The sequence below is a fragment of the Gobio gobio genome (assembly GCF_949357685.1).
Source record: "Gobio gobio genome assembly, chromosome: 3".
Lineage (NCBI taxonomy): Eukaryota > Metazoa > Chordata > Actinopteri > Cypriniformes > Gobionidae > Gobio > Gobio gobio.
In genome coordinates this window covers 54,863,962-54,890,982 of record NC_137099.1, presented here as the reverse complement: position 1 = coordinate 54,890,982, position 27,021 = coordinate 54,863,962, and the positions used below count along the sequence as shown (strand labels likewise).

General features: G+C 37.7%; 2 protein-coding genes across 3 annotated transcripts; one reads left to right on the top strand and one right to left on the bottom strand.

Moving 5' to 3' along the window:
- Positions 1–534: 534 nt before the first annotated feature.
- On the top strand, positions 535–7,530 carry aptx (aprataxin). Of its 2 annotated transcripts, none has more exons than XM_079812289.1 (9): positions 535–647; positions 759–892; positions 965–1,011; positions 1,106–1,159; positions 1,319–1,558; positions 1,872–1,931; positions 3,756–3,982; positions 4,067–4,170; positions 7,141–7,530. In XM_079812289.1, the coding sequence occupies exons 2-9, from the start codon at positions 763–765 to the stop codon at positions 7,293–7,295; spliced, it is 1,017 nt and encodes a 338-aa protein (XP_079668415.1). In that variant the 5' UTR covers positions 535–647; positions 759–762; the 3' UTR covers positions 7,296–7,530. The 2 variants fall into 2 exon arrangements, with proteins under 2 accessions (XP_079668415.1, XP_079668416.1); XM_079812290.1 differs by having other exon boundaries at positions 1,267–1,558; positions 7,141–7,409.
- On the bottom strand, positions 7,482–27,021 carry slc44a1a (solute carrier family 44 member 1a). The gene is made up of 16 exons (XM_079812288.1): positions 26,486–27,021; positions 25,239–25,325; positions 19,837–19,979; positions 19,579–19,715; positions 19,408–19,501; positions 17,311–17,480; positions 15,145–15,234; positions 14,894–15,033; positions 14,620–14,806; positions 13,055–13,223; positions 12,784–12,940; positions 12,613–12,696; positions 12,393–12,530; positions 10,979–11,215; positions 10,779–10,856; positions 7,482–8,430 (listed from the first exon to the last, which is right to left on the bottom strand). Exons 1-16 carry the CDS (start codon positions 26,507–26,509, stop codon positions 8,410–8,412), a joined length of 1,956 nt encoding a protein of 651 aa, XP_079668414.1. The 5' UTR covers positions 26,510–27,021; the 3' UTR covers positions 7,482–8,409.

Here is a 27,021-nt window from a genome sequence, read left to right as displayed (position 1 = left end):
AAATTACAAAATTGGTTTAATAAAACTTATAGGCTATAATCAAAATGTTATTACACCCAAATTCAACTCTGTTTTGCATAAAAAACAACCTTAACAATGTGATATTCATTCAAAAGCAGATGTTACACATTCTTTCTAACTGACCATTCATACATTCTGTCCCAAAAGTGCATACAAATAATACAATATGTTATTGAGACTCAAACCTGGTGTAGTAACAGGTGTATAATTAAAGCAATAAGCTAATGTTTAATTAATCATTCGGTTTTAGTCATTGTCTTTGACTTGCCCATGCACTGTAAATAATTTAGGCTATAAACAAAACAAAACAACAGAGTAGCCTAAAATGTTACAGTGAAAACCTGTTAACTGTATACTTTTTTATATATATATATAATAACATGATATAACATTGTTTGTTTTAATTTAGTTAAAGGATATGTGTCCACAAACTGCACAAATCTTTCTTCTTGTAATGTGAGGTTATCGTCCTGTGGGTGGCAGTATGCGCGCGTCCGCCTGCGTGTTTGTTTTGTTGGTGTCCATGAAGAAGACCGTGTGCATCATGTGCTGCACTTCCCAGTGTTTTGTTTTCAACTACAACACTTTCTGCTGTAGATAGCCTATATTACACCACCACCAGCAGGGTAAGTGATGAATATATGTGACCTTTAGACAAGCACTTTAGACTTCAGTCTGCTGTACATTCACGAATCAGCCCATATGTGTTATAAACGGCTATATCAAACTGTTTTCAGAGAGATGCCAGTGTGCTTACTAGTAAGTGAAGATGGCTCACATAAACCCATTCAGCTTCATCACCAGCAAGCTGTGACTTTGGGTCGAGGACCAGAAACTAAGATAAAAGACAAAAAGTGCTCAAGAGAACAAGGTAGTGTAGCACAAGAGCCAGTGTGAAGTAAAGAAATGCAGGCTTTATTCATTGAATGTTTTTTTCTTGCAGTGGAATTGAGAGCTGATTGCAACAGAGGATTTATCTCTGTTAAACAGGTATGCTAGAATATTATAATATTAAAGAAAATGTAATATATTATGGCATAATAGATATCATAATATAATAATGCATGCTTGGTCCATTTAACAGTTGGGTGTGAATCCTACAAATGTGGACAATGTGGTTGTGGGGAAAGACAATCAGGTACAGTGTCATCAAAATAGCAGTTTGTGTTTATTCTGTCATTGTCTATCAAATTCAGTATGTCCATAAATGCCCAGTTCTCTTGTAATTGAGGCTGTATTGCACAGGTTACTGGTCTTAACATCCTACAAACCACATGTCGCCCACCTCTGCAACCAGGTGACCATAAAGCCGGGCCAGAGACTTTACATGGTCAACCAGCTGTATCCATATACAGTGAAGTTCACTGAGACGTTCACACCCAGACCCGCTGCAGAGGGGGGCAAAGCCTCCAAAAGAGCCCATGGGATGAGCTCTGAGGGGAACGGAGAGAAGATCAAGAGCCCTGCAAATGCAACATCAACATCTGACGGTTCACCGCCACTGAAAAAGACACCGCCGCCTGGACATGATAAATCCGTGAGTTTCTTCTGCTCAAGTTGAAATTGGTTTGTTTTTAATGAGTAAATGTGATAAAATAGTAGCCTAATAAAGCTGCCCGAGTTACAGTGATTTTGCAATAATTTGCAATAAAATTTTACACTTTTTTTAGCCAGTAGTTTTATATTGTTCTGATACTTTTTCCAATTTTCATACACTTTTTACTTTAAAGTTTTTACTCCAACCAGCCAAGTTTCCAAGCTGGTTGGAGAAACCTTTTTTTTTTTTTTTTTAAATGGCAACCTCTTTTATTACATTGGACTAAAACACTGCAAACATTCTTGTTTCCCAGGAATCTGCTGGCCATTGGAGCCAAGGGCTTAAAGTGTCAATGCAGGACCCCAAGATGCAGGTATGAGTTGTTCATTTCTATTGAAACTTATCTTGATGAATTAAGAGGACACACACACACACTACCGGTCAAACGTTTGAGAACGGTAAGAGAACTTAAATAAATGAATACATTTATTCAGCAAGGATGCATAAAATTTATCAAGTGACAGTAAAGACATTTATAATGCTACAAAAGCTTTATATTTCAGATAAATGCTATTTTTTGGAACTTTCTATTCATTAAATAATCTTGAGAAAAATTGTACACAACTGTTTTCAGCATTGATAATAATAATAAATATTTCTTGAGCATCAAATCATCATATCAGAATGGTTTCTGAAGGATCATGTGACACTGAAGACTGGAGTAATGATGCTGAAAATTCAGCTTTGATCACAGGAATAAATTACATTTGAACTTTTTTTCTATTTGAATATATTTTATTTTAAATTGTAAAAATATTTCACAATATTTCTGTTTTTACTGTATTTTTGATCAAATGAATGCAGCCTTGGTGCACAGAAGAGACTTATTTAAAAACATAAAAAAAATCTTACCGTTCTCAAACTTTTTAACCGGTAACACACGCATACACACACACACACACACACATACACATATTAGAGTTGCACGATTAATCATTAAAAGATCACAATCACGATCTTCGAACACCCACGTGATATTATTTTACATAACATTGTTACAATTAAATGTATTTGTCATTGAATCAATCATTAAACACGCTGATTCATCCGGTAATAAAACAAGGGAAGTCTTTATGGGTGAATCATTGAATCATTCATTCAATTCGATTAAAAATAAATAAATAAATAATTCAGATTAAACATTTTAAAGCAATTAACATTTTGTCAGAACCTCTAGTAAATTACATGTTATTTTGTTTAGTTGTCTGTTCAGAATCGTGGGAGAATTATGAACTCTATTTGAAACAAAAAAAATAGTGATTCTCAATTTATCCAGAATTGTGCAGCTCTAATATATATATTTTATTACAAATTTGTCAAAGACTTTGTAAGCATATTGCATAGTTGTGCTTGGAGTCAGTTGTTTTATTTGTTATAATGCTACGAAACATGCCAAATTAATCATTTTTGGACAGGCGGCCATACAAAGAAATTATAAACGCATGCAAAAACAAGAGAGAACCAGCTAAATATTAATAGCTGATTATGTTGTAGTCAGTGTATGTTTTTTCTTGTGAGCTTTTTGGTATTCTATGCATTTTGTTTGTATAGTAAAATAAAACCTCTAGCTGTAGTTTGCCAAATAATTTTGTCAGATGAATATCTTACCCATGTTTAAAAATATAGAATATACTTTCCTCATATATGATGATTTAATTGTACCTGTAGGGTCATTAAAAAAATATATCCTCTCTAGATATATATCAAGTGACGTGAAGTCATTTTTACAAAAGGTTTCTATCTCAAACAAATGCTGTTCCTCTGAACGTTCTTCATCAAAGAATCCTGAAAAAGTACAGTATCACAGTTTCCACAGAAATATGAAGCAGCACAACTGTTTTCAGCATTGATAATAATCAGAAATATTTCTTGAGCATCAAATCATCATATCAGAATGATTTCTGAAAGATCATGTGACACTGAAGACTGGAGTAATGATGCTTTGATCACAGGAATAAATTACACTTTACAATAATTTCACATAGTAAACAGTTCTTTTAAATGGTTATAATATTTCACAATATTTCTGTTTTTACTTGATTTCTGATCAAATAAATGCAGCCTTGGTGAGCAGAAGAGAAAATCTTACTCAGTAGTGTGTATGTGTAAAAAACAATAAACCTTTTATTGTTGTCAGGTGTACAAAGATGATAGGGTGGTGGTCATCAAGGACAAGTACCCGAAGGCGCGTTACCATTGGCTGGTATTGCCGTGGGACTCGATCTCCAGTCTGAAGGCTCTGCGGCCGGAGCACGTGGACCTGCTCAAGCACATGCAGCGTGTGGGAGATCAGATGGTGCAGCAGTGCCATGATGCAGACAAACCGCGCTTCCGTCTGGGCTATCACGCCATCCCCAGCATGAGGTACACATGTCTGCGCCCCGATTGGCTGCTGATGTGGGGAGGGTGGGGCTTGTCATTAATTAAATGTTTTATTTCCTCTCATAGTCACGTCCACTTGCACGTTATCAGCCAAGACTTCGACTCGCAGTGTTTGAAGAACAAGAAGCACTGGAATTCCTTCACTACCGACTATTTTGTTGAGTCTAAAGGTGAGTGGAAGAAAAACAAACTCTGTATGAAAACATATGATGCAATGTTTCTGCATGATTTATTTGCGCTTGTTATTTTTAAACTTGAAAAAAAGTCTTTATAATCCTTTAATGAAAATGTTGCTCCATCACATGGATGTAAAGCGTTAGTAAATATAATTGCGAGCAATTATCACAAGTCTTGGCTGTATGGCTGGGAGCATCAGACTAACTGCAACAATGAGTAATTAAAGACATATAAATTTTTTAGTGCCTGAAAAATCAAATACAATCACTGGTAATGTGATTTAATGGTTGATCACTTTCAACCTATAGGTGGCGCTGTTATGTAACTGATGTGTTGTGGTCAGAGTAAGGTGACAGTGGGTCTCATTCACTAAGCATGGGCACGCACAAAGTTTGATGAGAGCGACGAAAGGCTGTGAGGAAAGCGTGTGCGGAAAGCCCTTATATGGAGATGTTTGGGCGTGTTTTATGCAAATGACTAACCTCGTGAACGCAGCCGCTCATTTAGAATACTCCACATTCACTAACATGAGAACAAGGTTAAGAACTAATTTTTGTGTGTCCGAACGTTTTGTGAATCAGGTGGACATTTTTTGCGAGTTCTCCTGTGTGTACAAATACGAAAGAATCCATGCAATTAATAGTGAATGAGACCCATTGACACATGCATTTGGTGTCAATGTGCCAAAGCATTGCAGAGTCATTTTGGCATCATGCCTCAACTTTGTTGCTGTGGTATTGGAAAATAGTTTCGTCTATTGACATGAAATCCATAACTTTTTGTCAGCACAGTCTGAAGATGGTCTGACTCGAACTTGGTGAAAATTGGACAAATGGTCTAGGACAAGTTTGAAAAAGTAGGTTTTAAATCAAAATGGCGGACAAAGTTTGGCCGCCAATGGAAAAATTGGTATCTATGTTCTCGGCATGATCCAAGGAATCTTATTACAGCCATTCATTACAATAGGATAATTTCATCAAAAGTTATTAGCATTTTTGTACATTTCATTATAACTCTTAAACTTTTTGAGTACCATCAAGGCATGGTGCCGAAAACGCATACCGAAAAAAAAAATATATATATATCATTTTACGACAAAATTAAAAATGGCTGTTGGCAAAAATTGGCATCGTTTAACTAGGCATGCAGCACGGAAGCTAAAGATTTTTGGCCAAACCGTTCAGAAGTTAAATAAGTAAAAAAAAACAATTTTTCATATCTCCTGACCACATGATGTCCTGGTTGTCATAACACACACCAAATTTTGTCAGGATACACTAAAGCATTGCGGCGACATAGCCTTCGGGCACTTTGTCAAATTTGTTTGCGTGTTATACGAGTGAATTGAATTCCATAACTTTTTGTCAGCATAGTCTGAAGACGATCTGGTTCATTGTTGCAAAAAGTAAGTCTTCGTGAAAATAATTGTGTTTCTAGCCCTTAAAGGGTTAGTTAACCCAAAAATGAAAATTCTGTCATTAATTACTCACCCTCATGTCGTTCGACACCCGTAAGACCTCCGTTCATCTTCGGAACACAAATGAAGATATTTTAGTTGAAAGCTGATGGCTGAGAAAGGCTTCAGTTAGGCCTCCATTGGCATTCAGTACATTTACACTCCCAAGACCCATAAAAGGCACTTAAAACGTCGTTACAAAGTCCATCTCACCACAGTGGCTCTACAATAATTTTACGATGCGAAGACAATAGTTTTTGTGCGCAAAAAAAAATCAAAATAACACCTTTATCCAACTTGTTCTTGTCTTCCGTGTGTGCCTCCACGACGCATGCGCGAGAATATGACGTAGCGCCGGAGGTCTTACGGGTGTCGAACGACATGAGGGTGAGTAATTAATGACAGAATTTTCATTTTTGGGTGAACTAACCCTTTAAGGCCTTTGCACACTGAGTCCGAAATTTTCGCATGCGTTTTTTCGTATTCGTGATCTGAAAAATTCGTCACGCACAGAGACCTTGCACACTGAGTCCGATGCGTATTAATGAATGCGTTTAGAAATAAAAACGCAAAACAACACAATGGCGTCTTCAAGTAGTGAGGATGATTTTTTTGTCCTCTCTCTTAAAAAATGAAAAAGATGAAATATTGGGTCCATCCACTTCTGCGATCGCGTAGAGAGGAAGGAGAGTTCCACCTCCTTATCAAGGAGCGTTGCGGGATTATCCAGATCGATTCAAAGTTTACTTTAGAATGTCAGTGGCTCCGTTTGATGCTTTGCTAGTGATACTGGAGCCACATATTAAAAAGACCACAAATTTCCGTGAATCAATTTATCCTGAACAGAGACTGACAGCCTATGTCTAAAGGTATGGATCCGCACGCGCGCACACACACACACGGTTTACAGGGACTTGGTGTGCTATAAATTATAGCTGTGATATAATAATATTTGTAGTATTTTTGATACAATAATATTTGTAGGCTATATATAATTGTAGGTATCTGAGCACTGGCGATTCATTCCCCAGCACTGCCAGCAGTTTTAGGTTGGGCATCAGCTGTAGATGGAAAAACGCAGAAAATCAAACCTGTTCCGATTTTTTTTTTTGACGGACGAAAGTTTCGGAGGCAGTGTGCAAGCGTAATTGACATAAGGTGAGGTCAAATTAATTTTTTGACGTGCGAAAATTTCGCATGCGAATTTCGGACTCAGTGTGCAAAGGCCTTTACTCTTCAAAAGTTATAAGCATAAAAGTGGGTGAAAATTTGGACAGTTAGTGGCGCTAGAGGGGTTGAGTTAGAGACTCCAAATTTGCTATGGTGACAGTTCAGACGGTCCTCTATCTGTTAAATATCCTAACTTTCCCACAAGAGCTTCTATGGGCTGCCATAGACTCAAGAGCGGAAGAAGAATGCCAGTGGATACAATAGGTGCCTTCGCACCTAAAAATAAACAAGCATTCTAGTGTAATCAAGTAAAGTGTTCATGCTCCTCTTCCCACAGACGTTGTTGCGATGCTGGAGTGTGATGGGAAAGTGACGGTGAAGGAAGGTGCTAGTGAACTACTGAAGCTGCCTCTGCGATGCCACGTGTGTCGTAAAGAGCAGCCGACGATTCCCAAACTAAAAGAACATCTCAAAACTCACCTGCCTGCTTAAAGACACTACAGCTCCCGCACGGGGCAGCCACAGTTATTCTGTCTTTGTTAAAAGTTCGTCAAAATTACAATTTGTTTTGTAAACAGTCCTTTATTAAATTGAATTTGTTTAATTAAATTCCAGGGGTTTTCATTCAATCCTTACTTCATGAAAACTGATGCAATAATGAATCAATAACACTTTGCTTGTCTCTTTGGCTTTTATTGAATGGAGTGTCTAAACATGGTAGTTAAAAGTAAATTGTCTTCTTTCACGCACACACAACTTTCACACTAAAGCACTAGATTAAAGCTGCAGTGTGTAATTTCTGCATCAAATGGAAACTCTTGATTGATGGGATAAACCCGCTGTCAACAGTTCAAATTGGCTGTTGCAAAGTCGGGCTCCTCAAACAAATAGAGCGCATTTCCATTTGGTGTTGCTAGTGGTTGATAAATGACACACTTTAGCTCATTGGCACGAGGGAAATGACAATCAGTGTTACGCTGTTGATTTAAAAGTTGAGAGTCTCGTATAATATATTTGCTTGTAACATATAATCCTGCACAAATTAAATAAACAATGCAAATATAAGATGGAACTACTCTATTTATAATATTAAAATAAGACACTCAAGGACAATCTGAAACTAACCAATGAGAAGATCCTATATTATCGCTTGCATAGAAAAACATCAGCAGTTTAAGCTTCTGCAGACAGGAGTGTATTTCACATCTGTTCCGGAAGAAAGTCTTTCAAAGTCAAATGATACAAACAAGATAAAATACAAAAAGCACCGTTAAAAAAATAGGACTAAATGATTTGCTTTTTTTAAACCAAAAATATCTGAAATACTAATGCCGCTACTGCTAGGTAATAACACCTATATACATTTTAGTATCCTAATAAAACTGAAATAAAAACTTTTTGAATAAAAATGTAGGAGCAGAAATATTTGTGTGCATCTTCCAGCTTGTGCATGTACCCGGCTCACTGTCCTTGAGCTTAATGTAAAATGCCCTTTAAATCGTGATGACGGATGTCTGTCACATTATAATCCCTGAAGAGAAGCTTTTGTGCATCTCGATAGCACTTTTTTGGAGTGTCAGATGATGTAATACCACGCAGGTCTTCATCAAGCCACTGTACCTCCAGTCTGAAACACAATACATGACAAGTCAGCGGCGCTGGTTTTGAAAGTATTTTTTCTATTAATTTTCCCCAGAGAGATTAAACAACAATAGGACATGAAACAAACAAACCAGGTACAAGGTGAATCACAACATTATAAACTTTGATACGAAGCAAAAAAGTATTTGAAAATTGGATAGTTTACTAAACGCCTTTAAAAAGGGAAAGAACTGCAATCCCATGAAGCATTGCGAACATCATCATTGAATTAAAATCAACTGTTGTTGATTATATCTATAGAAACAACTTTAAGTTTATTGCAAAACATGCATATATACAAATATTTTAGTATTTTGTCCTCAAAACGGCCTGAGAATTTCCTCGTTCTATGAAGTCCCTCCTTCAGAAACACGTAACGAGTTCTGATTGTGCCAGCGGTTCCCGTGTTGTGATTCGACAGCAGCTTAGGGCACGCAGAGCGCACGTTACGGGAAAGGTCACGCCTCTCACCATAACGGGGAGATGAACGCGCTCAAACTACAGCCCCTGAAGGCCAAACAAAGGTGATTTGACTCCGGGATGAAAATAACAGCGTCTGAACGACATGGCGACAAACGCAACGCAACCGAACCGTACCGAACGCAACACTTCCTCTTCTCCACGAGGGAGCAACAACACCACGCCCCCTTTTTCGCGCGTTCTTGTGGGCGGAGGTTAGTCGATAAACTGTTCTAATGACGTAATTAAAGCAGGATGTACAGAGATGTAGTCCAAACTGGCCGTTCGCTGTAGGCTTTGAAAGGGAACTTCTGTTAAATAAAATATCTCGCTTGGCATTGAACTTTGAGCTTTATAATTTTACAGGTATTATTTATGCTCTAACAGCAACATTACACACTAACTAAAGTTTGAAAAATGGGATCACGAAGAACAGGACCTTTAAAAACTCTGATTCTCTTATTTTGAATATATTATATATATGTTTGATTTTTATTGGATTGTCTTTTGATTTAATTATGCTGGTATGTATATTTTTGGAGTTTTATATATGATTTGTAATGAAGTGTACGGCCCCTTTAAGAAAAACTTAACTTTGGACTTTTCTCTCTCCTCTCTCAGTTGATAAACTACGCTGAGATGAGGATGCATGTTGGCTCATGGAGCAATTTCACGATTTAAGTCATCATACAGTAACCAGCAACAACCCCCTTTCAAAAAGCGCGCGTGTCTCTCACTCTAGGCTGATCGCGACTCCCTAACACTATGGTTGATATGACGGGAGTCACATGCGTGACGCATGGAGACAGGACTTATTATTCGCCTTGACAGGACAAAAATAAACATAATGTAGCAACTGCAGGGTTAGGGAAAATAGCACAGTAAAAGTACCGATACAGCACTTAAAATGTACTCAAGTAAAAGTACACTGTTTTTAAACTACTTAATAAAGTACAATTCTTTGTAATTCGTTACTTTACACCACTGGCTACCTCTAATGTTCATTGAAATGCTCCAGCAGCACTTAAGAATGTTTTTTTAATTCTGGGTGTTGTAGTTCTTTCTTTTGCTAGTCCAAATATAATTTGCTGAATTACGACAAATGAGACCAACAAGCATCTTATATTGCAGCCAATCAGCTTTCGTGTTATTGCCACGAGTCTCTTTCGGATTGTACCACAGACACATAACAAATTTTATTCTTCAGCTAATAGTCCTCCAGCTTTTCGCATTTCCACGATTACTGGATACAACGAAAATCCAACAATAATTTTTTTTTTGTGATCCTGCATAATTCGTCATTTCACCGCGAAATAATGCCAAGATACCAAAATAAACAAGATTTATGCACTTTGTTTATTCTATTGCCATGTGTAACTATTGTGAATCTAACATAATACAGTAAATGCGGTATCCTAATTACGAAAAAAAAAAAAAACTTGCAAATTTCTGGAAATGACCACCACAAATTCAGTAATTTTGATCTCAAAAATCACAAAAAAAAAATCCTGGTGGGATTGAGCTATGGGAAAGTTCAAGTTTATGGAGAGTTTTTACGGGAACCCAGCTGTTGCGCTCTACACAAACATATTTAATCTTGTGCTTGTATTGTTTATATGCATTACAATTCTGTAACTAATGTTGCATTTCGACCACACAGAATGTTGGAATTTCCAAATTTCATTAGCCAATCACAGCAGTGGGCGTTTACACTGACGTCTCACAGCAGCCACACCCCTTCCAACAGAGCGTTCAATTCAGGGTAGAAAATGGCCTTTTATTTCTAAATTAAGACCATTTTTTGGACTAACTAGCATCATAAGTGCACCCCAGGAAACATTATAAAACTGCAGTTCATGACCCCTTTAAACTCACCATTGATTTCATTTCCCGACTGTCTCCTTCTGCTTTGCCGTACCGCTCTGTCGCCTTCTTGGCGTTCTCTACGAACTCCTACATGAACGATTGCAAAGAGACACCGAAGGCATGTTTAATCTGCTATACAACAACACAAGGGTATTCTAAATGACTTTTGTTGGGTTTAACTGAACTTGAAAAACGGGAAAATCTCTCACCATAAGGTTCTTGTCCATGTAGTACTCGCTGCCCTGGCTGCCGTCGTTGTACTTGGTGTCGATGGCGAAGCAGAGGAAGAGTACGTCTACTACGATCTCAAAGATGGAGAGGAAACAGTGGGCCACCAGGAAGGCGAACACGCACACGATGATGAGCGGCAGCACCCAGACGGTGTACTCGCGCTGGTAGTTCAGCGCAAGGACGCCCGCAAACGCCGTGCAGGACACGATCAACACCTGCAATTGGAAAAAATGTAAACCACCAATCAAAGCTGTTTTATTGCTTATAGCTTAGTAATCTTTAGCACATAAATCATCCCACAATAGTGAAAACTGTACCTCGGATCAAAAAGATTAAATATAATCTTTGTTAAATGAAATGAAGCAGAAATATATATTTCAGCTATATAAAATATTAGATAAAAATGTAAACAAAAATATATAAAATAAATGCTGTCTTGTCAACCAACTGCAATATATACACCGATCAGGCATAACATTATCATTAATAATGTGTTGGTCCCCTTTTGCTGCCAAAAACAGCCCTGACCCGTCGAGGCATGGACTCCACTAGACCCCTGAAGGTGTGCTGTGATATCTGACACCAAGATGTTAGCAGAGGATCCTTTAAGTTGCGAGGTGGGGCCTCCATGGATCAGAATTGTTTGTTCAGAACATCCCACAGATGCTCGATTGGATTGAGATCTGGGGAATTTGGAGGCCAAGTCAACACCTCAAACTCGTGCTTCTCATACCATCGACGCATTCATCAGACCAGGCCACCTTCTTCCATTGCTCCTTGGTCCAGTTCTGATGCTCACGTGTCCACTGTTGGTGCTTTCGGCGGAGGTCAGGGGTCAGCATGGGCACCTTGACTGGTCTGCGGCTATGCCGCCCCATACACAACAAACTGAGATGCTCTGTGTATTCTGACACCTTTCTATCAGAACCAGCATTAACTTCTTGAGCAATCTGAGCTCCAGTAGCTCGTCTGTTTGATGGGACCACACGGGCCAGCCTTCGCTCCACACGTGCATCAATGAGCCTTGGCCGCCCATGAGCCTGTCGCAGGTTCTCCACTGTTCCTTCCTTGGAGCACTTTTGATAGAGACTGACCACTGCAGACCGGGAACACCCCACAAGAGCTGCAGTTTTGGAGATGCTCTGACCCAGTCGTCTAGCCATCACAATTTGGCCCTTGTCAAACTCACTCAAATCCTTACGCTTGCCCATTTTTCCTGCTTCTAACACATCAACTATGAGGACAAAATGTTCACTTGCTGCCTAATATATCCCACCCACTAACAGGTGATGAAGAGATCATCAGTGTTATTCACTTCACCTGATCGGTGTATATAAAATATTAATAAAATAAAAACTGAATTCTCTGCAGTATAATGGGAAGTATAAATACCTTTCCCAAAAACAGGACAAAGTCCCCGACACTGTTGATAGCCGCCACACGGAGAACGTTTTCCACAAGGATCAAGAAAGCGTCTCGTGCAGATGTGCAGAAGTTGGTGCTGTTAATGGCTGTTGCTGTATATGCGTTCTGAAGAAAAGCCACATGATTAAAGCATAAAAAAACTAACATGAATTTATCTTTCTGCACAATGTGCACACGCATGACTCACCATGTTCAAGTAAGTGAGGCACTTTTCTAGACACCATAGACAGCAGATACACGCCTTCAGCATGCAGCGGGCACAGGCGTTTTCCTGCAGGAACAACATTTTACTTCATTCTAATATTATCTGTTTATGGTGAGACAGGAACATGGATGAGCGGATAGTGACGGGACTCACTTTTCCTTTGAGCTGACTGTGGATGTAGGTGAGGATGAGGCGAGGAATCTCCACTAGAGTGATGATGAAGGCTCCTTTAGCGACGGTGCCCAAATGATAGCGCATCAGACACAGGACAGACGACACTATGGGCGTGAAGGGCATCTGAGACTTATCTCTACAGTGACAGAAGAATAATAAAATAAATCACAACGATTACCCTTCATAGACAAAGTGGAAACATTACAAATAAAGTGTCTTAACGTTTTTCTAAATGACTTTGACCTCTGACCTGGTGAAGTAGTATGTGACCACAGCGCCAGCTACGGTCATCTGCTGACAGGCGAGGATGAACTCGCTGATCCAGATGAGACCCACGGCGTGGTACCACACCATGTACTGCAGCGGGCCGTCCATACGGAACTCCACCAGATCCGTCTGGTTATTCTTCATTGGACTTCCTGTGGGGGGGGGTCATGTTATGCTAGTTTACATGCAACTGCGTGACACTACTGTACAGAAATCTGAAATGCTGTTCCTAGTGAAACTTTGATATAATAACAATAAAATCTGTGGATTAGGACTAGACAATATATTGAATATTTATGACACATTTATGTGGGAATAAAGCAAAGATATAAGACGTGAGCTGAACTTTCTTCTAACTTGAGCGCCATGTTTTTTGAATGCCGATTCATCGGTGAGACGCTGCTAAAGACGTGACACACGAGTGCAACAGCCAAACACGTCGCCAAACATAAAAACAATAGGAAAAATAGCTCAATGGAATACCAAAACCTGTAAAGATCTACTACTGTATGTTTGATATTTCATGTTTGCATGATGGTGACAGGCTGAAAGGTTATTTTCTGTTTTTACAAATTATTTTCAATTAATAATAGCCCATTACTGGTGTTATTTATTGCTATTACTTTTTGGCTAAGAAATATTTAGGATTTTTCTTATTTTATATTATTTCTGAGTATATAGGATATGTTTAAGATACGTTTGTACAATATTTGCCTTCATATTTCATGCATATTTTCTGCAAAGATATATAACAAATAAGTCATTTGTTTTACATTTACACAATGTTGATCACTTCAGATGTGTGCACTTGGAATAGAACGTTTTTAAACCTGATGATTAATAAATAAATATATTATGTTTTATATATATTGATATATTATATATATATATATGACAATATATTGTGTTTGTGTAAGAAAAATATCCATATTTAAAACTGTAAAACGATTAAATGTAAAATAATGTAAAATATCTAGCTTATATATATATATAAATATATATATACTGTATATATACATATAAGCATAATATATATATATATATATATATATATATATATATATATATATATATATACATATAAGCATAAAATATATATATATAGCTAGATATTTTACATTATTTTACATTTAATCGTTTTACAGTTTTAAATATGGATATTTTTCTTACACAAACCAATCGATTTGCTTCAGAAGGCCTTTATTAACCCCTGGAGCCGTGTGGAGCACTTTTATAATGGATAGATGCACTTTTTTGGTCTTCAAATTTTGGGCTGCCATTATAATGCTTTGAAGAGCCAGGATGTGTTTAATAATGTCATATACATATAGGATGGCTTGAGGGCGAGTAAATCATGGGGTAATTTTCATTTTTGGGTGAACTATCCCTTTAAGCCTTTTGAATGTTCTTCACAGGAACAGAAACGTAACTATCGTGTTTAATATATCTGAAAATATACATCTACACTCAAGCTATATTGTGCAGCCCTGCGATCGTCTACCTGAAATGCCGCCCACCCCAGACCTTCATTCGTTAGTGCTGACAAACCTGCGCTTCCGAGGAAGAGGAGCACCGTGATCCAGTAAACCCAGAAGAGCATGAGCGTGAGGAAGGTCCAGAAAGGCTGCAGGGCCAGCAGGGGCATATGGGTGAAGACTTTCCCGGCCACATGGAACAGAGCGATGGTGAGCGCCACGCGCTTCCTCATGAAGAACATCAGCAGGAGCAGAATCACCTGAGGCGTACAGTTATATTTAAACATTCTTGCCATTTGGCAGTCCATATAGTTGTATGAGATTCTAAACGTAGCCCCAGTTCATACCGTGAAAACCGTGGCAGCGATGGCGTAGACGAGCAGGGCTTGTTGGTTGTCATTGGCCACTTGCAGTTCATGAGCCGGTAGAGTGACGTTCAATGCTTTCCTCTGATCCACGTACAGCCACCACAGAATACCAGTTCCACCTGCCACAAACACAGCACTGTCTCTCAGATCATGGGCTCTTTATGACTTTTCAGCTAGTGACAGTCAGTGCTGGTCGCTTCATTCATTTCAATGTGAAACTAAGGCCTCACCGATTGACCCGACCACCACAACAGCTGTAAGAATCCAGACCAGAAGCATGGATATGTAGCGGATCACGACCATCAGAATCAGAGACAGAACTGCAGCGGAAAGCAAAGGCATAACAGTGCGTTAATTCGACCACTGACACTAACTCGGGCAAATCAGAGGCATTACAGTTAACTTTAAACTAAAACGGTAACACTACAATAAAGGTCTTGTTGGTTAACATTAGTTAATGCATTAACTAACAATAAGCAACAGTATTTATTAATCTTTGTTAATGTTAGTTCATTAAAATTAGGGATGCACGGTATATCGGCCACCATATCGGTATCAGCCGATATATGTTCATTCGTTATCGGCCTGGTAAGTAAATTTGGCCGATATACAGTATTAAAGCTGATAAGCAATGTACGCACTGTTCACATGGTTTTGAATTGCCTGAAATATGACTGGAATCACTTCAAAAAGGAAAAGTTAAGTGCAACATGTGCAGCGCAAGTCTGTCATAAAGGCTAGGGATGCACTGAACCAGGATTCGGCTTTGGTCGAATATTGGGCCTTTTGACGGGGTTTGGTTTCTGCCGAAACTTAGATTTTTTTTCCACCGAACCGAACCCTAGGCTTGCGCTATGCTGTTCGACGTAATGACGCCGCCGTTGATTACGGGAAGGTGTTTACTAGGCTGAGAGACAGTAAAAATGGAACTCGTGAGCAGAAAAAGTGTTGTTTGGCAGTACTTTCAGTCAAAAGAAGGCAATTCAAGTCAAGCTACATGTTCAATTTGCAATGCCGATTTGTCTCGTGGTGACTAGGATCCTAAATAATAGCCGATGTTAAAACATTTGCGTATGAAACACCTGAAAGAATACGAAAATGCAGCTAATGCAGCCAAAATGCAGCTAATGAATCAGGTACGGCAAAGGAAGGACAGTCATCCTGACATAATGTTGCCTATTCTTTCTTTTTTGTTTTACAGTTAAAATAAAATCAAATGAAAAATACACTGCTGTGGACGTTGTTTACTTAATTAATGTGTTTACTGTGATAATGGACTGAGGATGGGAGTAGGATTCGGTTTCGGCAGAATCTTAACCAGTGGACTCTGTATTCGGCCGAACCCCAAAAATCTGGATTCGGTGCATCCCTAATAAAGGCTACATAAAATTATAATATGAACTTTATAATTGTGCACTTGGGACATGGCTTTTAATGGTGAGCCTTTTGTTTTTGTAATAAGGCCTCTTTAAAAATGATTTAAAAAAAATGTATTTGTGGATGTAGATTTATCGGCCAATATATCGGTCATCAGCTTTCAAATATAAAGAATTATCGGTTATCGGCCACAATTTACATATCGGTGCATCCCTAATAAAAATACAACTGTTCATTAGTTCATGTGAACTCAGATCCATTAAATTATAGATACAACATTTGATTGTGTATTAGTAAATGTTAAACTAAGATTAATACATTTAGAAGTATTTTTCATTGTTAGTTCATGTTAACTGAAGTTAACAAAAGTCATTGCAAAGTATTGTCAGTATAACCATAAAAAAATGTAATTGCTTGAAATTAAATTGTCATTTAGTTTAACTTGAATGTACTAAAATAACTAAAACTGAAATCAAAATGAATAAAAACGATATAGACTATAGAATAATAATAAAAATGAAAAAAACACACAATAAAATTACTTTAACTAAAATTAAAAAATAAAAACAATAAAAACTATAATAGTATCTCAACCAGTGTTGGGGAAAGTAACTTTTAAATGTAATGCATTACAAATTTGCATTACTCTCTAAAAAAGTAACTGATTGCATTACTTAGTTACTTTTTATGGAAAGTAATCCATTACAGTACTGTTGAGTTACTTTTTACGCTGGGCTTGCTTGTTTGTTTTTTAAGAACAAAAAAAGTGTAACAACTTTTTCAAGTTACTTGTTACTTTAAAAAGTAATCTGATTACATCGCTTAAGTTACTTGTAATGCGTTACCCCAAACACTGATCTCAATGATACTAAAATAACACACTGATGCAAACCGGGTTCATTTATAAAAATACGTTATTGGAAGTTTTCAAAAACATAATTTGTATTCACGTTGGTTTCATAAGTGTTCATGAGTGGTTTGACAGTCGGCTTTATGACAGTCCCAGTGAATGCGCTCACCGAGAGCTAGCAGACACAGGCCCATGATGATCTCTTTGGATACCATCACTCCGGCGATGACCCGGTGCACCACGCTGTTGTCGCTGACGAAGGTGATGAACGCCTCCGCAAACTTGGCGTAGCAGGAAATGTCAACGGGCATACAGCGGTGAAACACTGGTAAAGATGCACTGCACCAAGAAATTAATGTTAATGTTTTCTGAATGTATAAGCAGGAATTCATACAGAAAAGTTTTCTTTGCGGTGTTGACATAAGTATGGGTGTAAATATTGATGGGTCTATTATCGTTTTAAATTCATCATATCAGAATGATTTCTGAAAGTAATGATGCTGAAAATTCAGCTTTGATCACAGGAATAAATTACATTTTACAGTATATTCACATAGAAAACTGTTCTTTTAAATGGTAATAATATTTCACAATATTAAGGTTTTTTATTGTATTTTTATCAAATAAATGCAGCCTTGGTGACTTCTTTCAAAAACTTTCAAAAATCTTAATGACGTCAACTTTTGAATGGTAGTGTATATCTACTAAAGTTGTAGGGATGAAACGATTACCGGTTTCACGATAAACCACGATAAAATTTAGTGACGGTTAGTAATATCGTATAAAATTTTATTATGATTAAAACCGCGTGTGATTATCACGGTTGTGAAAACTCGCGGTAAATCTTGTCCAGTCAGCGTCAGTCTGGCGCACCGCTGTTTTCTGAATGAGGAGAAATGGCAGAAAGCAGTGACAGCACTCGGGGGATTGTTCTGCCTTCTAAAAGGACCCAATCTGAGGTGTGGTCATATTTTGGCTTTTACAAAAGTCCTGAGGGAAACTTAATCTAAGATGGTCACCCTGTCTGCAAACATGCCAGAAGAAAGTCGCTGTAATAGGGAAAACACTTCAAAACTACGAACGCAAGGCAAGTGGACTTTGACCTCAATACCAAACCTACGTCTGGGAAATAATAACGTGAAGCGAACAAACAAATTCAGACAAGACTAGGGAGACATTTAAGGGATAATAATCAGGGTTTGACATTAACAACCGCCATTTGCGAGTGTAACGTTATTTCGGCTGCACACTAGCCACTCTGGCTGTTGAACTTATAATAGTCTTCTCAAAAGCCATCTGTTATAATCGCGTTGCGCATTACACTTACACGTGCTTCTATTGAGTTTATGAATCCAATATCTCATAATCAGAGGCGTTCAGATTAGCGGAGTTTTGTTCAGAGCGCGCGCCGCTCTCTCACGCTGAAATCTGCACTCAAAGCAGAGATAAACGTGTGCTGTACGCAGGAGATTCATTCATCATACAGTGGATGACTGCTTTTGTTCTATTTCAGCAGCGAAAATGGTTTAAAAAAAACACAGCAGAACCACAGCGCATCTGATATGACTGGCATAACGCAGGCGAATTTAGGGACCGTCTCTAAAGTTACATACAACATTGGTAACGTTATACACGTTTCAAACTTCAATAGCATTTGAAGAGAATGACAGTCATAAAAAGACTGTAAAGTGCTCATCTAGGTTTTGATATTTAATAAAATAAACTGTCAAATCATATGGAAATATGGATATGCATTATTTCACTAGGATACTGTTTGGGCTCTAACACAAAATATGCTAGATTTAAATGTGTCTGATAGAACACTGATGAGAATATTGCTTGGGAATATATTTACAGTGATAATATTAGAGATAATATTTACGACAAATTATTATTATTTATGTGTTATGCGTTGCTATTGATGACGGCCATTAAGGAAGGAAATCCCACAGAATCTAGCTTAAAAAAGTGCTTAGAGCTGCTTTAGTTATTTGTTGTTTGTTGAATTTAAAATATAAAACTTGTTGAAATGTTTTAAGTGTGTGCATCTGTTCTTTTTGAATACTTTCATTTCGTTTGAACAAAACCGTGATAATATTGATAACCGTGATAATTTGGGTCACTATAATCGTGATGTTAAATTTCCATACCGTTTCATCCCTATAAAGTTGCCAATTTTTAGGAGCAAACTAGCATACAAATGACCTCAAGTTGAACACACATGGACTAAAAGGAACAAAACTCATGGGGCTTATAATGTTTCTACCTTGGATGGACAGGAAGTGTTGGACATTTTGTAGCTTTATTAGGGTGAGATGAATATTGGTCTGGTTGTAAGTCATAGGTGCATAAATCAGATCCTAGAGACAATATGGAGAAACAAAACATTAGTTATAAAATCCCATTTACAGTTCACTATAGTCAGCACTGAGCTCACCATTATTTCTTGAGAACTTTGTGAGATCCTCGTAAGACTTCAGCTCAGTCTCTGGGCACTTTGAGACGCACAGAGCCACAGATTTGATCTTTCTTCTCATTATGTCAATGTTGCAGGGGTCCAGGAAAAACACATACCTGTGACAAAACCATTGAAAGAAATGGTCATTCAATCTTCCTACCGCAGTGATTGTTTGCATATAGAATATAAGAAGAAGATCCACTGTTTCAGCTTCACTCAATGCTTTGTTTCACACACTTTCTGGAGGTGTGGTCCAGGCCGCTGAGCTCTATTCCTGGGATTTTGGCATTCTTCTGACCGCAGGTGTTCCCGTAGCTGTCGTACCCTGATATGAGTCTTGAGGCGGCGCCTGTTGCTATGGCGAAGCCACAGATGCAGAGCTGCCATAGAAACACAAGATGATGATGATTATAATGGGATACAACCAGTAGCAGAAATGAAATATTTTATTATTTTAGTATTATTTACCTATATGGCAAGGCAAGGCAAGTTTATTTGTTTAGCACATTTCATACACAGTGGCAATTCAAAGTGCTTTACACAGAAATTAAATAAAAAAATTCATAGGTGAAAAAAAAAAAATATATATATTATATATATATATATATATAGTATAACCCGTATCTGGAGTGGAAGAAAATGGAGTAAGGTTTACGTTAAAAATATTTGTCAGGTAACTGTGCATTTAAACTAGTGGTGGGCATAGATTAATTTTTTTATCTAGATTAATCTCACTGTAATCTTGGAATTAATCTCGATTAATCTAGATTCAAATGGCTCATTTGAATTCTGCCGAAGGCATTCAGAATATGTGTGCTCGTAAGTGATCGTTTGTCTTTTTGTAGTTTGAATAATAAATAACTTCTGTCCCTTTAAGACCTGACGCACACATGGATCCCAAACACTGTTCCTGTGAGCTGGTTACAACTGTGTTTACGTTAAAACTCACCCAAATGGGCATTGAGACATTTTTGAGTGTATTTGACCATTAATAAGATTGAAAAAGGAGCTCATTTTTGCACTTGTATGTCAGAGGCATATTTTTTGTATGTCAGAGGCAGGTTTTATTACGGTATGTATGTGTGCTCTTCAAATGCGAGCGCGAAATCTGCGGGAATTAGTAGAATTAACGTTATGTGCAACCCCGCACGAAATTCAGACTGGTCACACCAACACTAACACGCTGTCATGAGGAAAAATCCAGCAGAATACGCGTTCGCCGTGTTGGGTTAACCGGACTGAATGAGAGGAGGCGGAGCGTGTCAACTCGTTGTCGGTCGGAGAGGAGAGCGCAGCTGATATCGATACTGTAGAAAATAAGTATCATATCGTTTCAGATATTTCAGTATCGATACATATCGAAATATGGATATTTTTGACAACACTAGTAGGCATACACACAGGTTCGAAGACTCGTTCTCTCGCCCCCTACTGTGCAATTCGGCTAGGTGTACATCCGCGCTAAAATATCAAGGTGAAAGTCATCATAGCTTGCGTAGTATAGACCCAGCTCCCAACCCAACTTTGAGAATAGATTAACGGCGATATTTTTTTTTAATCGCCCGATAAGAGTCTGATGTTAACGCAGCACGTTAACGTCGATAACGGCCCACCACTAATATAAACATTACCCTTACAGACAAATCTTTCTGGACTGAACCACCAGGGCTATCTCAGATCTATATCCGTCAGAGCAGATCTAAACGGATCGTCCTCACGCTGGAGGGATTTTAAACGGATCGTCCTCACGCTGGAGGGATTTTGATCTATTGCTCCCCCGTCTCTCAAACTCTTCCACCCAGACAGCCTTAACAAAATAAAGAATAATAAAAAATAAAAAGTAAAATGAAAAATAAAAACAGGGTTAAATTTAAACAAATTAAAGTGCAATCAGTTCGGACAAAGCACAGAAAGCTCATTCAGTAAATGCACAGCTAAGCAGATGTGTTTTGAGTCTGGATTTGAAAGTGGCTACTGTTGGAGCACATCTGATCTGTTCAGGAAGCTGGTTCCAGCTACGGCTGGCATAATAGCTAAAAGCAGACTCTCCTTGCTTTGAGTGAACCCTTGGTATTTCTAATTGACTTGATCCTGATGATCTGAGTGATCTGTTGGGTTTGTATTTAATCAGCATATCTGCAATGTATTTAGGTCCTAGGTCATTGAGTGATTTATATACAAGTAATAGTACTTTAAAATCGATCCTAAATGTAACTGGAAGCCAGTGTAAAGACCTGAGGACGGGTGTGATATGGTCATATTTTCTGGTTCTGCTCAGAATCCTGGCAGCAGCGTTCTGTATGAGCTGCAGCTGTCTAATGGTCTTTTTGGGAAGGCCAGTGAGAAGACCATTACAATAGTCCACCCTGCTGGTGATAAAAGCATGAACGAGTTTCTCTAAGTCTTGCCTGGAAATAAAGCTTCTAATTCTTGCAATATTTTTCAGATGATAGTAAGCTGATTTAGTTATTGCTTTGACTTGACTACTGAAACTCAGGTCTGACTCCAAAATCACACCAAGATTCCTGACTTGATTTTTTGATTTTAGACCTTTAGCCTCAAGATATACATTCACCTTGAGAATTTCATCTTTGTTTCCAAATGTAGTGATTTCAGTTTTGTCTTTGTTTAACTGAAGAAAGTTTTGGCACATCCAACTGTTAACTTCACCAATGCATTTACATAGAGAGTCAATGGGGCTGTAGTCATTAGGCGATAGGGCTAAGTAGATCTGGGTGTCGTCAGCATAGCGGTGGTAAGACATTTTGTTATTTTTCATTATTTGGCTCAGTGGCAGCATATACAGGTTGAATAGGAGTGGTGCAAGAGTTGACCCTTGTGGGACTCCGCATGTCATGGATGTCCACTCAGACTTATGGTCACCTATACTCACATAATAACCTCTCCCTTCTAAGTATGACCTGAACCATTTAAGAACCATCCCAGAAAGCCCAACCCAGTTTTCTAGCCTGTCAAGAAGTATGTTGTGGTCAACAGTGTCCAATGCAGCACTAAGGTCGAGTAGTACCAGAATTGATGTTTTGCCTGTATCTGTATTGAGGTGAATATCATTTATTATCTTTATGAGCGCTGTCTCTGTCTCTGTGCTGTGATGCGGTCGGAAACCGGATTGAAAATTGTCAAAGTATCCGTTTGAGCTCAATAATTTGTTCAGCTGACTGAAAACAACTTTTTCAATGATCTTGTCTATGAAAGGAAGATTTGAAATTGGTCTGTAGTTGCTTAATATGGTGTTATCCAGGTTTCTCTTTTTCAGGAGAAGCTTAACTACTGTGGTTTTAAGGGACTTTGGAAAAGTCCCAGAAAGAAGTGAGGCGTTTACCACATCTAGAAGCTTCTAAACAGTTAAACACACTTTTGAAAAAAGAAGTGGGGAGTGTGTCAAGGGCGCAGGTTGATGTTTTAATGTGCTGTGACGTTTCTTCTAAAATTTTACAGTCGATTTCTTCTAAATAAGACGAAATTGTGGACGAGTCTGTCTGACCTCAGCATAGCATGAAGATATAGTGATTGCCTTTCTGATATTATTGATCTTCTCAGAAAAAAAGGAGGCAAACTCATTGCATTATAGTTTGTAAATTTCCTACTGTAAATATATCAAAACTGTATTATTATTATTAATATGCATTGCTAAGGACTTCATTTGGATAACTTTAATGGTGATTTTCTCAATATTTCGATTTTTTTGCACCCTCAGATTCCAGATTGTCACATAGTTGTATCTCGGCCAAATATTGTCATATCCTAACAAATACATCAATGGAAAGCTTATCTATTCAGCTTTCAGATGATGTATAAATCTAAAAATAATTTAGCCTTATGACTGGTTTTGTGGTCCAGTGTCACAAATGGGAACATGCATTTACTCATCTCGCTTGCACAAAAAACGATTCAGTATTCCTCAAAATGAATAAAAACAGTGAAATGCATTATTAAATGTTAAATTACACAAATATACTTTATGAATTTAATCTCACATTATTATTTTGTTTGAGTTGCACCCTCTACTGTAAGTGTACACGTGTGAATTAGCTTTTTCTTCAGTCTGTGGTTTATTCACTTCACTTGTGGTCTGAAAGGGCCTTTTTACATTTGCCAAAAATAAAACTTTTTTGTTATTAAAAAAAAAAAAAACAAGCCCAGCCCAGGGGTCCGTTCTTCGTACGTCGCTAACTCGGTTAGCTGGATTTGATTGTTGACGATTTGGCATGATCTTGGATTGTTTGGTTCTTCGACGCTCATCCTGGACTTGCTGTCACTGCAACAGGTCCATAAGCTTAAACCTGCACGCGAGCGGCTTATTTCATGTGAACAGGATTAGATTGCATCTTGAGGTGATACTTAAAATCTGTCCCAGCCACTGCTACTTTATTACAAGAGTTCATTACTGAACCAGGGGCAAGAATCGTTTTAAATAGTAATAATAATAATATAAAAATGCATTTGAAAATAATGTTGTGTAAAAGGTGTATATACTACAGACACAGCCACTTGATGGAGATATTTATTTGTGATGGAATAATTACTTTATAATGTTATTGCAGTCTTACACACATGCTACATATACATGTACAGTTACTCTGAGCAGTGCATTAATTTGAGTGATGACGGATATTATGGGAGTGGCTTGATGAAGCGCAGAAGAAGAGAACTTGATCTTGAACTTTAATACTGTCACGTAACAAATCTGCTTCAAATTAACTTAAAAATTAAATGAATTGCCAATTACAACATTGAAATAAAAATGTAAAGGGTGTGCAAATACTATAAAATCGTGAATATAAAGAATTGGTAATCATCTTTTTTTTTATTTTTGTATATCATTTATCATTTATCTATTATAACTTTTATGTTTTAGTGTTTTATGTTTAGCTGTTTCCTTATAAAGGTCCAGAAATTTGTGGGGGTTTTTTTGTGTAATTTGTCAAGTTTTTTGCCAGGTGGCTTTTTTAATTAGGCATGATGTCATTACGTTGCTGTCTTGCCGCCAGCCAATCGCTGCATTGCTGATCGTGGTTTCGAGTATCAATGCATCTGCCCTCTTCAGGGAACACAAGAACCATCTAATCCAGCTATTTTAATCCAATCCGCAAATTTGTTTTGAAGAACCAAATTAGCCAGAGATCAGCTATCACGATTAGAAGATCTGGGATCTGTCAAATCATCTCAGATGTATTAAGCGAGGTACGAAGAACGGACCCCAGGTGAGAAAAAATTACACAAAAGTAACATACAAGGCTGTACCCTTGTTTTTCTGAGAAAAAAGTAGGCGAATTTAGCATGTTTCCTACATATCTTAAAGCACATTATGACATTTTTATGCTTTAGTAAAGTGAAAACTTACATACAGTACCTTTAAACAGCATATAAATCAAAACTGCCTAATGTTACTGAATGAAATGTTGACCCAGGATGAGGTCTAGGACTGTGCAAGCATTAGCGGTGTTGATGGACTCGATCTACTCTTTTTTGCTCAATTTTTTTTAATGAAACTTACCCACATTCAAGTGATAATAAAAAAAGAATCCATGAAGCTAGAATACAACATGTTTTTTGTTTAAAAGCAAAGGCTCTGTTCTTTCTTTTGATATATCGCATGATCACATCTGTTCTCTTACCATGCCGATATTGAAGAGGATGAAGAGGAGCAGCCATGGGATATCTGTGCACTTCCTCTGCTCTAAGGGTTTCCAGTCGCGTGTCTTCTGTTAAGGGGAAGTTGACATCGTTGACATGACACATACAAAATAGCTAAATGTAAAAATGTAAATAGTTTTTTTTTTTTTTTTTTTTTAAATAGAGTTTTTACACAAACAGATGTTCTTTTGTCACACAACATGACTATTTAAGAAAACTACAAAAAAGTATTAATTAAAGGTTATTTTAGTATTATTTATATATTAATGTAGGTTTTTTTTTGTATTAGCAAAAATGTATATATATTTTTTGTTTTCATTTTAACTTCCAAGTTCATGTTTTAGTAATTTTGCTATGTGCTTTTGTCATTTTTTTATTCCATTTTATTTTTCTATTTCAGCTCATTTTATTTGTTGCAACTAATTTTCATTTTAAGTTTAAGTTTTTCATCTAATATGTATATATTATTTTGGCTTAAGTTCAATTAACAAAAAGATTTTTACCCTGTTGAAAAAAAAAACAGCATATGCTTAGGTATGTTTTGAAGCATGGCTGCTGGTTTAAGCTGGTCAAGTGTTGGAGCTAGCTTCTTAACCAGCTCAAGACCAGCATAAACCAGCTCAAACCAGCTGCCATGCCTCAAAACATACCTAACCAGCATATGCTGCTTTTTTCAACAGGGTAATCATTTTCGATTTAGTTAACAATAAAAACACTGGTATAAATTATAAAAAAAATAATAGCTTCTCTTTTTTCATCCAAAAAAAAAATCATGTTGAAAAGACAAAATCCAAAAAGTTAAACTAGAGTCAATGTAGTTGTTTTTTTTTCCTCACGGCGTAGATTTTAGACACTTATAGCATGGATAAAACCAGATGAAAGCAGAGTAGTGAATGAATGGGACTGTGTGAACACACCTGCCTCCTTCTCTCACAGTCAAACCCGGAAATGATCTTTACACTGTTGACAAACAAAGCTCTGACCCTTATTTTTTATCATTATTTTGATGCGATAAAGGCGATTCGGTCCTAATATATCTCTATATAAAGTGCACAGACCTTCTCTTTTATAAAACCCCATTAACAAGATATTTGCATATATGTGTTCGTAATATGAAATCCGTATGCACGCATAACTTCTTGCGATGCATGTGGTCGTTCAACTCCAAAAAGTTTCCGCATGTGAATCTGCATGCATTTACACGATGTTGTGTTTTATGATCCCTTACCTGTGTGCTGCCGCAGCATCCCATAATTCCTGAGTTGACGAGAATCCCAAACAGAAACGCGCATGAAACTGTAAATCAGGGAGTTGCCAGCGCGAGCTCAGCGTGTTCTGCAGCGGCAGTTTCGGGAGAATGGAGTGTAAAAGTTGCACATTGGTAATAAATACGCATAAATGCCCTTGGAAACAAAACACGTCCAATATATCAATCACGCATGGATATAAAACACACTCAAGTCGCTGTTGTTAGTAAATGGATGAGGATGTGTGTGTTTTGTCAGGATCTGACGTCCTGAAATCTCCCTTGTGAATTCCGCGACAAGGTGAAGGCGGAGCTGTCCTGTGCTGTCCCCTTCCTCCTCTTCCTCCTCCTTTTCTTCGGTCACACTAGAAAACATTGAACTACGGCCAGCTATTTCACACTGGAGTCTGGCTGTCCGTGATCAAATCGAGATCAATATAAGGACAGTTTCATGTTTCTTAAGCTTGTTATGTCATTGAACTAGCGATGTTTGATTCGCGAGCGAATCGTTCTTTTGA